The following is a 13,617-nucleotide window of genomic DNA, read 5'->3' on the forward strand; positions in this document are numbered from 1 at the left end:
TTGGTCAGTTTATAACTTAAATAACTTGTAACATAGAAAAAATATCTTGAAAAGGAATAAAAAAATAGGTATCAGAGCAAAAAATGACTATTCTGACAAATATAGCAGATGGATAAATATCTGTTATTTATCAATACAAGTATATCTGATATTAGCAGGTACTTCCTGTTTGCAATGTGAGGGGGGAGGAGTCACTCAGTCCAGTTCTCCTATACTGGCGTCTGAACCTTCAAGACTTGAAGAGTCATTTGGATCAATTACTTATTGACCACAAACCAGCAGGAGCCACAAATTATGACTTCACTCTTAAAAAAATAACTAAGACGCTGCTAAGATTTTCATAAAAATAAATTAATTATTTTTCTTTTTCTTTAAAGATAAATAGCCTTTTTTTTCAAATTAGGAAATACTTACATGTGACTTTTTTCTCAAATAAAATACATACTGAACCATAAAGGATTATCTCATTGCAGCAAATATAGAAGTAGTAATAGGTAGTGTAATGACAGCAGCAGTTTTGAGAGTTTTTTTTTTTGTTTTACATTTTATGGTGCATCTCAGCCAGAAATTTTAAAATCCAACTAAAAAAAATTTAATCAGAGCTAATTAAGTGACCCATAGTGTGTTTTTCAAACCATAGGGTGCAGTTAAAACCTTCAGATTTGTTCAGAAATAGAAAATCTGTCCCATAATTTAGTGCACAAAAATCTATAAAATGTTTAGTATGACTAGTGATGCATTTTTTACACTGTTTGTGAATATATTTGAAAATATAAATATTTTTTTCTCAAAAATATTTTTTTTCTTTACCAAGAGAGCCACAATAGAGGGGTGAAAGAGCCACATGAGGCTCCGGAGTCGCAGGTTCCAGACCCCTGTCCAATACAGTCAATGGTCAATTGTAAGGTCAATGGGGTTGCTGGAGCCTATCCCAGCAATCAAAGTGTGAAGGCAGGGTGGACAAGTCACCACCCCGTTCCAAACCAATATTACTACATGATATCACGCACTTATTCCTAAATGCTAACTGAGAAAAATGAAACAAGTAGAAGTGTTGTGTCATATTTGCGACAACAGGCGTTAAGAGTGGACATACAAATATTTCTGTATATGTTACTGTGGGATCGAACATAACAGCAAACATGAATGTCTATACAAGTGAACACCTTCACTGCTATAGTTTGTTTTCTATTATGCTCTGAGGCTTTTTTGTAATGACTTCTTTGGTAAATGTCACATCATTAGTTCAAAGTAAACTTCCTCAGGAGTTATCTTCTTCAAGTTGGAGCCAACGGATAAACACTATACAGTCTTGACATCTGATTTACTAAAGTGTGGCACTTTGTTCAATTCATCAGCTTTTGGAATGACACCAAGTCCACACCCAGCAGCCCAGATGTGAAGTCAAGATAGCAGATTCGCTAAGTGGTCTAAAGGGGATGTGCAATTAGAGCGTATCATACACGGTTCAAGTACCAGCAAGCGTTATCAAAAGTCTCCATCCTCTATCAGAGCAGACTTCTCCTGTCTCTCCACAAAAATCAGATTCAAGTGAAAAACATTCCAGAAAAGCAGCGATAAAAATAAAAGCATTATATAACCTGGGACAACCACTGTGATGGAAAGGGGGAAAAAAAATCTGCTTTGCCCCTGACACAAAAAACAACCAAACACCCACATCCTTGGCAAGAAACACAAACACCGAAGTATAATCGAAAGACACACAAATCCACACCCTTCATAAAAAACAGTTAATTAAACAAATGCATCAATTTAAACATAATTAAAGTTTAAAATGAACTCTGACAGGAAATCAATCCATCCAATACTCTATTCAGCCTGAGAAGGGTCACTGGAGTCCACCCAAGCTATCACACGCCAACGTTACACACAGAGCCGACCGCCAGTTCCTGCAGAACCACAAACAGAAACAACAACTAGTTTCTGCAGGAAAATCCACAACATAGTTACAACAAAGAAAACATATTTTAAAGAAAAAACTTTAAATCAAACAGGAAGGATAAAAGTCAAAAAGCAAATTGAAGCTCTGGAGCATAATTTTTAAATCAGAAATAACTTAAATCCTACTTTATAATTTAGATTTTTGCCAAAATAAAAAAAAAAAAATGTAATTTTCTAGGCTATAGTTTCTGCTAACCCGCAGTAGTTCATTAGAAAGTCACCTCTTAGTGTTGGGCGGGATCGTTGCCATGGAGCAACCCCACCGCCCTTTCCATCAGCCATAACTGAGAGCTCTCCGTTTACAAGCTCTCCCACTAGCTTACATCCCCTCACGCCCCCAACCTCACATTACTTCTTTAATCAAACTTTTTTTTTTTTTTTTATAAAAAAACACTTCATGATTTGAGCAGCTCAATCAAAGCACTTCACAGTATATATAAAAAATCAAATAAATTAAAAAAGCCACAAAAATTTTAAATTAAAGCCAACCCACCCTGTGGGTTTTCATGGGGCATGAAAACAGGACTGTACTTATGAAGAAACTCAGAATTCATATTCTTCAGGTTTCTGTCAGCCCTTTCTTAGAATACGATCACTTATCCCGAAATGCAAGATATATATTTAGCAAATTTGGTAGGTGGTCGTGTGGCAGTCAAGCAGATTTTATGAAAAAGTTAAGCCACAGCTCTGATTGGACGATGTGTTAATGTCTCCGGACAGCAGCCGTCCATATCAAGTGCCACGGAGAGTATATAAAAAGCGTGCTATTCTGATGGCCGCCATCTATACTCATGACCACGGCAACAATTAAAAAAACCAAAGTGAGCCCAAGATTCTACTAATGCTTCCCCTCGTTGTATTTGTGACCGTAGCATAAAATCCATCCAACTTTACCCGATGCTCTTATGACATTTGGAAACAAAACTTGAAACAATGAGTCCCTTTTGTGCCAATGAATCACAAAAACTAAATTAAATATAAAACACACAATGGTGACAGGATGTAGTGCACAAAATCCAGATCGGTGTGGCTCTTCCATCTAATCTAGTTTGCACTTTTTCTTTCTTACACAACCACACAATATGACATAATGTTGTTGAGAGGAAAGGTGGGCCTAAAGGATAGCCTGAAGGAAGCCCCCTCTGCGTTTCCTCTCAATGTGAGCGCTTGTGTCTAAACCAACACCGACCCTGTCATGTCTGTTATGTGATAAAGCTGGGCTGGATTCCAGGAAATAATGGATAAGAGAGTAAAAACAATCCTTTTAGGTCAGTGGCACACACACTGGACTGTACAACAGCAACTCTGCATATCAATGTCATCCGTGGTGCGACCTTGAATAATAATCTATGCTGAAAAACTGATCCATCAAATCAAACAAAGAAAAAGACAACTCTGAAGGAGCTGCAGGCACTCCATACACATCGCCATGGAAACGGGTCACATCGGTTTGTCAGACTCTTTACGTCACAAGGGAAAAAGAAATATATATACCAAAAAAAAGAAAAAATCACCATGACAACCCAGTAAAAATGTTTCCTGTCCTGAACAAAGTAATTGCTTTGTTTTGTTTTTGCTGAATTAAATTTGCTGCAAGACTGAATTCTTTCTGGTTCTGTGGGGCTGAAATAATGCGTCTGTGTTGAAAGATATTCTGAGGAGAATATTACTTTTTAATACTTTTATTCCCTTTAAGCCAAAAGACACAAAAGAAAACAGAACCAGAAGAATGTAATCTGGTTCTTAGGGATATTTTTGCAGTTTGTCTTCTAAACACCACTTTGATCAGAGAACTGTCTCTTGAATATTCATACTTACAGAGATGTGAAAACTGTCACGAATAATATTTCAATATTTATTTGTAATGTCCTAAAATTTGGAGCAAAAAGACTTAATGAAGCCTGAAACGTCTCCTTTTTACACCTCTTTCCAGCAGTTAATAACAGGAAATTAAAAAAAATGTTTAATTTGAATGAGAAATAGCTTTAATGGGTTTGATACAACCACTTTCCTTTCATTCATTTAATTTAATTTCAACATAAACTCATTTTAAAAGCTATATAAAAACTTATTGAATACAAAAAATAAAAGACTAAGCACAATTTCTGTTTTTTGAAAAAAATAAAAATACATTTTCTGAGACTAATTGATGTTTGAAGGACAACAGCTCTGAATGTTCATTAACTATATGAATCTAAACGGTCAGAAAAGCTCTGACAGTGTTTTTCCAACATATTATTATTAAACTTCGTGTCTTTATGTCATGGTTCCCACATTAAAACCATTGTGCTATTTTTGGGGGTCAAGATGACCCCACCCTGACACCGACGTGTTATCCCTCCTATGACTAATGTGGACAAAGGTGGACAGGATTTCATGTGTTCCACTTTCACACCATTGGGCTGGAGTTAAAATAATAACTTATCTTCCTTCCTCTCCTTTTTTTGCGTCACCCACTAACAATTCATTTCTCCAAGTTGTACCAAGGATGGATTTGAGTTCTCCACAGGAGTTCAGTGCTTAAAGCCTTTAGTCACATGCACCCGTACGGGGGTGGACGCGTTCGGCCACCTCAAGGAACATCATGAAAATGGAACGTACCATTGTTGTGCGTGTATCATGTAGTATTTGTAGGGATAATGAAAATTACCTGCACTTATGACGCATCTGTGATGCTATCATGTCTTTATCTGCACTCTAGTTGTTAACAGTGGGCGTGTACTGGCTCCTTATTGACCACAAAAACGCTGCACGCCTGGACTGTGAAGTGATAGACAAGTGGCTGTAGGATGACCGTAGGATGTCCACACAAACTCTGTCTAGTTTCTAAGAGTCAGGTCGCATGCATGGAACGCATACTTATCGCATACTTTTCACTTGAGCTCCAATGGGCTCCTTGACAAACCTTGAAAGCCTGTCTGACCTATTTCACTCTTACATGTTGCATAAGTAGCTGCGTTTACATGTGCAAAATGTCCGATTAGAATAGAACTGTACACATGGACCCTAAAAAAACTTTAACCGATTGTAACGAATGTTTACATGCACCACACTTTTGATTGGAATAAATCATTCTAAAATGCACAGAACTGCACAGAATAGAGCTAGGTTGAAAAAAAAAAAAATCGATAAAAGCTTAATAGATCAATAATCGATTCACAAACGATATAAATCGATTTACCGCACAAAGCTAAAGTCTGCTGCTTGATGCAAACGTTCAATAGAATTCTAAATAGTACGGCTAATGCTAACGTTCGGTTGACCACAAAAAAAAAAAAACACATTGCTGACTAAATCTGAACATCTTTATTTACTCAGATGCAATAATTTTTCAAACTCTTTTAAGGAAATATTTTTAAAGTAACTATTTGTGGTCTAAAACCATTGACTGTAAAAAAACTTCCCTCATACTGTTGTCTTCTTCTTGAAGTAAGTGTACATCTATAGCACGATCGCCACCTAGTGGCCAAACTAAAACGCCCTCCAGGAGAAGCAGCACTTCTTACAATGTTAATGATCTGAACATTTTTGTTAGAACTTCTCCTTTAGAGAATCTATGTAACACTTTATGATATTAACAATCTCATTATTTTTCTAATAAATTTTACAATATGTGAAGTGTATCAGATTATTATAAATATGTTCAAATTAAATAATAGATTTTTAATATATTTTTAAACAAATGTGTATAAATTTGTAAACTTAAAATTGAATTGAATTGAAGAATCAAAAGAATCGGAAAAAATTCGAATCAAATCATTTCTGGAAATTATAACCGATACCCAGCCCTAGTCTAAAATGCCGGAAATAGTCGTAGAAGAAAGAAATGGCGAGTCCCGTTGTTAACAAACATAGATAGTGTGCTTTCATTATTAATAATAATATTTTTAAGTGACTCTTCGCTCAGAATTTACTAAATCTGTGTATCGATGCAGCAATGTGCATCTTTCTGCATGTAAATATGTGGGAATAACTTCAGCCTTTACTTTGTCTGGACGTGATTGGAAACTTGAATTTACATGATTTTTTTGCAGTTTCTCAAGACTTTTCGGAGCACGGAGCGGCATTTCCAAATTTAAAAGCCGCCTCCACCGGCTCACACCGTCCTGAAGCCGATCGGAGACACACAGTCCTTCCGAGAGACACGGTTTTCCTAAGTCCAGCAGGTCTCTCACTCAGAGCAGCCGGACGGACTGCAGTCCGAAGCTCACACCGTAACAAAGCACCTCCCACTCACAGGCATGAAAGCTGTGAATCCACTACTCTGCTCAGAGAAACGATTCGCTCTCGTAGAGCAGCCGATCGGTCCAAAAACTTCTCTGGAGCGCCATACCCTCAATGCATGACGTAAAATCCAGCGCAGTAATGAACCACGATTGGAATGGATTATCTACACGCACCACGATCGGATCAACGATCGGTATAATTCCCTGTTTCGATCAGAAGGAAATTTGGATCAGAATGAGTCTGATCATTCAGAGTATTCAGAATGGCGTTTTTACATGACACATTCTTTTTCTGGTCAGGCATTTATTCCGATTACTTAAAGTGTGCAAGAACATTTTTACTTTACAGGCTCACCAAGCAATCTACGACTTTGATATTTCATGTTTTTTTGCCTGCAGACAAACCATATCCACATTTAACCCTCGTGCTATCCAAGGCATGTTTACATTAAAAGTAGGGTCATCTGGACCCCACAAGTCAGCAGCTGAACCTTTTTTTCCAAACATTTTTTATCTTCACTGGTGTCTGTGGCAAACATAAAATCCTGTCCACCTTTGTCATGGGAGGAAACACACATCAGTGTAAGAGTCGGGTCATCTGGACCCATAAGATCGCACAAGGTTTAAGAGCAGTTTTAGCTTAGGCTATGACTAAAGACCCATGTCCTCTAATGGCATCATGGATGCTGGGCAGGGATGGCCTTTGGGGACTTCACAGGACTTCTGCACTCAAGATTCTCACCAAGCATGACAAATCTGACAAGCCGGATGGCTCCAGCTCTTCTAGCAGCGCAAACATGAGAAAAGATCTCCCTGAATTGCAGAAAACGAATCCTCTATTATTCTTCTAAAAAGGCTTTCAGATAAACTCCTGCTTGCAGTAACTCTCACAAACATTTACTTCAGGATGTGGGGTGATATCAGATATTAGAGTCGCACTGCTTCCTGTCTCCAGGTGCACGGTAGCGCGGATCAAGCATTGCAAGGTGTCGCGAACAGCCCACTCATGATCACTGACTCAGCCTGCCACAGTGCTAGCAGTGCATGAGCAGACACTTTTAAGCCCTCTCAGTAATTATAAGCTCTAGCCAGCAAACTGACACACAAGTGATTGTGCAGACGCAAACTTCATGACAGCTTGTAGAAAGAGCATGATATCACTTTGCACTGAACCATTATTATTACTACCCACACTAGACATGCAGCAGCAGGGAAATGCTGGAAATATTTATCTGAATGAAGCCAAACTTTGTGTGTGCAAGTTTTCGGACACTTGTGTTGTGGTTATAAATCATTGGACATGTGTCTTGGAGATTGACGTAATCCAATCAAGTCAATCTACTCAAGAGATCGTAGAGGTGCAAGCATGAGTAACTCTAAAGTAATGGCGTTTACCACATGACATCTGTACTCAAACTCTTAAGTACATATTCTATTCCGATCAAACATTGTATGAGGTTGACGATTTTCTGTGCCACTTACCGCTTGATTCCTGTCAGATATCCGGTAGTTGTGGTTCTGCAGGATCCGACAGCCATCCTTCGCCAGCCGCTGGACCGCCTCCAGCCCCAGTCGGCTGGTGAGTTCTTCACGGCAGCAAACCGACCCCGTTCCCCCACTGCCGCCACCACCACTGCTGCTGTTGCCGCTGTCCCGCAACGAACACACCCCACCCAGCTGCAACACAGGAGGCATGAAGACATATTTCAGCCCGCAGTCCCAAGACATCCTGGCAATGCTCACAAGGTCCTAAAAAGTGGGAGAATCTTGATAATTCAAAGGAAAATAGAAGGTGGAATTATATGAATAGTCCCATCTGTTTGAGCTAATAAATCCTGTTGTATTTCTCTTGGTGTCAGCCTGACTGCTGTGTGTCAGAGGACCTCAGAGAAGAGTGTGATTAGGAGTATAAGTGGGCGGGAGTAGGTGTTAGGGTGTGTGGTTTACGTCTGCCTCCTCCTCAACACAAAGAGCTCCCTGAGGTAGATACAAAGTCAGCAAATAAGAGTAATAATCCTTGATAACTCTATGCCACAAAAAGCAAAAAGTAGACTAGTTTCAATAAAAGGTTGGTGGAAAAAATGTAAAATTCATCCTAGCATAAAATCCCTAGAGTGTTGCATGTTGTGTGATGGTTATCACCAGTGGCGGGCATCCCGCTTTGTTTGTTTTCCTTGGAAGACAGACAGAGAGGCTTGTTTCATTTGGCTGTGACTCGGGCAACCCTTCCTGTGAGCTCCAGGATCCCACGGTCCCCCACCACGGTGTGGGGTAGCACACATACACCCCTTATTTACCAGGAAACACCCTCCAAATGGGTCTTATCTTGCAACATGACCACACAGACAAATCAAAACCTTAGTCTTAGTTTCCTGTAAAACAGCTTTTGACTTCCTGTCCTAACCCAGTCATCTCTGTGCACCTCTTTACAACAAGAAATGCATAAAAATATAATATTAAGTTTAGCCTCAAATGAAAAAGGGATTTATAAAAATATGCACCTTGTGTGTCAGATTTATAACCCCCTATTGTAACAGTAAAATCTGTCCAACACAAATACTCTTTAGCTAGCAAGCTAGTTTTTCCCCAAACCTTTATTTAACAATTGCAAACATGATACAACAAATTTCCTCATAAAGAACATATAGACACACAAGAAAAAAAAAATATATATATATATGCACATAAATACTAAGGGTTTTCATATAACTTATTATCAGCTAGCTAGCTAGCTAGAGCTAAAGAGCTTTAGTGTTGGACAGATTTCACTGTTACAATAGTTAGCTAGCTAGCTAACTAACTACTATCAAGTAGTAGTTCCAGTACTGTAGTGAAATTTGGGGAAATATATACAAAACAAATATTCACCCAATAATTAAACTTCAGAAAAAGAGCAGTTAGATTAAAAAATAAAGTTGGTTTTCGGGAGTCCACTAATGGACTGTTTAAAAAATCTAATACTTTAAAATTGAGAAAAGAGGAAACATTATAATTTAAGAGATAATTTTATGTTTGAATCCTTCAGGGCAAGAACAAATGTAAAATGGAGATGTTCTTCTGTTTTTGGTACAAAACTTTAATTCTTTAAGTACAGATGTTAAATTAGTCAATACAAGTGAAATTTAACTATGTTTTAGTAAATATGTATGAAATTATGTATGTATGTAGCTGTAATACATGTATATATTGTATGTATATGTCTATAAACTTGTACATATGAATATGTATTTGGTGAAAAATGTTGTTTTCTATGTTTGTGGCATACTTGTCAACTTGATGTTAAGTTTTGCTTCTGTAAGTTGTTTTTTTGGATGGGCTTTGATAAGCATGATGCTTCAGTCCTTTATTTTTTTGGTTGACGTAGATTATCATTTAAAGGTTGTAAAATGTTAAATGTATACAAACAACCACATAAAAATCACCAATTGGGCTGAAAAAAAGTAGTTTAAATGTTTCTTCTTAAATAAGAACTCAAGTTTGGCTAGATAGTTGTAACATATAAACATGAAAAAAATGGAAAAATGTCCATCTCTAAACAAGTGAAAACATATATAAAGCAAAATGTTTTTTCCCTGTGAAGCTACAGCTATTGAACCCAGATTGGAAGGTAAACCAGTGGAACCAATCAGGGACTCTGATTTGGTGGTGACATATGAACGGCGTCCCTTTTCTTCACAGAAGTACCAACCATTTGAAAATTGATCAGGAGAATTGATAATTGCGGTCTATTCCAGGTCTGAATTATACAGCACCAAGTTTTTCATATATCAAATAGAGCTGTGAAAGAAAAAAAACTGGAGCAAGACTTGCTCCAGTTTTTTTGCACTACTTTGACATTCCACACCAAACATCTCCCAACTGTAGTAAACTGGGCTAGTAAACAATAAAAGAAGAAGCCCCTCCCTTCTTGTGCAGTGTAAACACTATTGGCTAAATGTGCAGTCAAGAATCCCCGTTTAATGCATTCTTGAACGCGCGCTACATTCTTGGTAGCTTTAGAAGTGAGAAAAAAACTGCCAAGAGCTAGTAGAAGTGTCTTGGTAATATTTTTTAAAATAAGTAGTGATGTCCTGCTCTTTCAAGACCAAATTTAGTCTAGAAATGTTCTATAAACACTCACGTAATTGAATATGAGTATGTAAATATGAATATAGAAACATTACTTTGGTAATTGGAAACATGCATGTGTTGCTGAAGAAACGTTTTAAGAATATGCTTATACTTTTACCCAAAAAAAGGATTCTATTTTGAACGCTAAAAATGTCCAACTTATTTCTAGACCAATTAAAAAAGGACTAGATGTATACATTTTAAGATAAAGTTGTAAAAAATCTGTAAATTATGAATTTTAAAAAATGGTTTCATTAGATATATTACTTAAAATAAGACGGTTAACAAGATTAAATGACTGAAGAATATATAAGAGATTTATTGTCTTAAAACAAGTTGTTACAACTCACAGAAAAGTTACAAGTAAGTTAGTTTTATCTTAAATCAAGTACACTAGAAACTACGTGTTCTTCCTGTACATCAGCAGATTATTTTGCTTCTAACAAGAGAAAAAACATTATGCATTCTGTTTTTTAACTTGTTTTGAGAAGGATTTTTAAAATTCCCGTTTGGTTTGAGCCCGTAAACTCAGAGTGTCTGCATACGTGAAAGAAAACATGGAAAAACAGTAAATGGTGCATACTTATGGAATGCTTTAGTTTAAGGATGAATTTACTCATACACCGATGGTGACAGAGCTGCTATCCAAGGCGTTAACCTGACCACCAGGAGTAAAGTGGGACACAACAAATGAGCAGGCAAGAGAGGAAATGAACCTGCAACCGTCCAATCACACTCTGACCGCTTTCCTTCCACCTCACAGCTTTCCCACTTGCACTGCTGCTGACGTGTGTCACTGCTGTGTCATCCTGTGGGTTTGGAAAAGACCTGGAAGCAGTTCTGAGTAATGGGATCAGCCAGAACAGCATCACAATACAGCAGAATCTGCGATTTAATTTAGCACTAAAGGAGAAACGGTAACAGTTCAACTATTTTACTATCTTTTCGATCAGCATTGTATAACGTAAAAGTAGCTCCAGGCTTAGGAGTCATTCATATTTTCACTGCAATCACAAATGCTTATCATGTTCCACCACAGGGGTTGAAGGATAAGTATTTCCTGAATCCCCTAAAGCAGGCCGAGTTGCATAACTGGAGGATCAGTTCACACAGTATAAAAAAGGAGCTTCCTGTATGGCTTCAGGAATCGGAGAAACAAACGAGGTCAATACTATGCAGGTTAAAGGGCCAAAAAACAACATTTGACTCAAGTTTAAGCAGCTATAGCCGAAATAATTCAGATTACTGCTTATATGCCAGACTAATAAAAAATGTCAATAATATTATGTCTTTGGGAATAGCTTAATAAATGTTTTTTTTAGTTAGTACAGTGTTCCTTCATTTATGGGGGGAATTAGGTGAAATCCAAAGTAGTCATCTTTCATTTTTACAATTATTTTAAGTGCTTTAAAGCTGTAATACCCCTCACTGCACATTTAATACACTTTTATAAAACAGACGTGAACATTTTCACACTTTTCTCTCCCGTTTAAACTCTCAAAGTTCAAACCTGCATAGAAAAATAAGTCCGGAATAATAGAATAAAAAAATCTGATCAAAGGTTGATTGACAATGCCTTCAGCCAATCAGGATGCAGAACACAATGAACTGTTAAAATAATAATAATAATAAAACATCTGTGAAACAATGAGACTGTGATATTGCGAGGGAACACTGCAGTTCTATCAATTTTAAAACATCAGTAAATTAAAAAGTATTTCATTCTTGTTGAATTTCAGATCACTTTGTTTTATTTTTTTCAAGATTTTTGTACATAGACACAAATAGTCACCACTTTTGCCATTTTTGTCAAACAAGAAGTTGCTTTTATCCAAAAGGCCCAAATCCTCTGGATAAGGGATGGATAGAGAGTAAAAAAATGTGATTTGGTACATCTCTATATATGAAACTTCCACTCTGTGACCTTTAGCAGAAAGAAGCGGCAAACTATCTTGTTTTCGGGATGTTGCAAGTTGCGTGCAAGCTGTGCTTCAGCTGATAAGGTCAAACTAAACCTGATCCACTTCTCTTCTTTTGTTTCTCATTTTCTGGCCACAATAGTGTGAAAAAAGCACAGCGTTTGTGTAATACTACAGTCAGAAAAAAGCTAACTTCAGCAGGAAAAACTAACTAATATACAGTAGGTGGAATACGGTAATATTAAGGATCAGTACAATAGATATCTACAGTTGTATTCTAATATATTAGAATAAGGTTAAGATTAAGATTTATTTATGGTTGAAATACTTTTTGAAACTTTAGTTTGAATGTGTCTGATGTGGGACTTCCAACTCAGTTTCAACAACAATCCCTAATTTCTGTAGCACTTTCCAATTAAGTCATCTTCATTAGAGAGCTCTGTGTTGGCTTTGTAATTACCAAAAAGCATCACCTTGGATTTGTCTAGATTTAAAAACAGTTTGTTGTAATCCATCCATGATTTTATTTTGTTTTACTCTGTGTTCACCACATTGATAAGTTCCCTTTAATTGTCTGTAGAATAGAATATATTGGTATCATCAGCAAATAAAATGAGTTTTAAAAGTTTGAATATATCCTTAATGTAAATATTGCACAGCAGTGGGCCCAGAATTGATCCTTGTGGGACACCACAACTTATCTCTTTGGCCTCTTGTGTGAATTCATTAATTTTGACAAATTGTTTTCTTCCTATTAAATAGCTTTTGACCCAATTTAGTGCTACTCCTCTGATGCCACATACTTCCAGTTTGTCCAGTAGGATGTCATGAGAGTGTCAAATACTTTTTTTTTAAGTTTGAAGATTCCAGCGTCACATTTCTTTCAATTTCTTTCAATATCAATTTAAGTTTTAAAGATTTATCCTGCAGAAAATTAGAAATCTAATACATATGGAGTTGGATTGCAGTGATACATAAAGTGGTTTTGAGGTCTTTTACGTATGACAGTGAGTGTGTATGTTAGTAATACCGGACTGCTCTCCTCGCTGGGCGTGCACGACTCCTGCTGACGTTCCTCTGTTGTGTCAGAGTCCTGCTCTGATACTGCAACCAAACAGAGGTAAATTACAGCCTTTTTCTTGGCTTAAACCACAGTAATTTCCACTTTCTGCTCTTTCATCAGCTCATGGTGGCCACGTGGAAAAAAAAAAAAAAGAAAAAGCGGAAATAAAGTGTTAGTAAAGCTCCAACCGCTGCAAGATTATACTTACAAGCTTTACGAGTCTTTCTGGCGAGAGCTGCTGCCAACTCGCTTTGTACCTGGAAAATATTGAAATAAAAATGAAAAGTTTAAATGATTACAACAACTGCATTTGCTGGTTGGTCTTCTGCACACACTG

At 37.1% G+C, this 13,617-nt stretch overlaps 1 protein-coding gene across 2 annotated transcripts in view; it reads right to left on the bottom strand.

The window, feature by feature from the left end:
- Positions 1-13,617, bottom strand: part of rapgef5a (Rap guanine nucleotide exchange factor (GEF) 5a) — a 56,381-nt gene that overhangs the window by 20,841 nt on the left and 21,923 nt on the right. For both annotated transcript variants that reach the window (XM_024258280.2, XM_024258285.2), the window contains exons 7-9: positions 13,489-13,537; positions 13,248-13,321; positions 7,671-7,865 (exon numbers count right to left, since the gene is read on the bottom strand). In XM_024258280.2, the coding sequence (XP_024114048.1) occupies positions 7,671-7,865; positions 13,248-13,321; positions 13,489-13,537 (318 nt within the window). The remainder of the gene's footprint in view (positions 1-7,670; positions 7,866-13,247; positions 13,322-13,488; positions 13,538-13,617) is intronic.

Source organism: Oryzias melastigma, linkage group LG11, assembly GCF_002922805.2.
Source record: "Oryzias melastigma strain HK-1 linkage group LG11, ASM292280v2, whole genome shotgun sequence".
In the NCBI taxonomy this organism is placed as follows: Eukaryota; Metazoa; Chordata; class Actinopteri; order Beloniformes; family Adrianichthyidae; genus Oryzias; species Oryzias melastigma.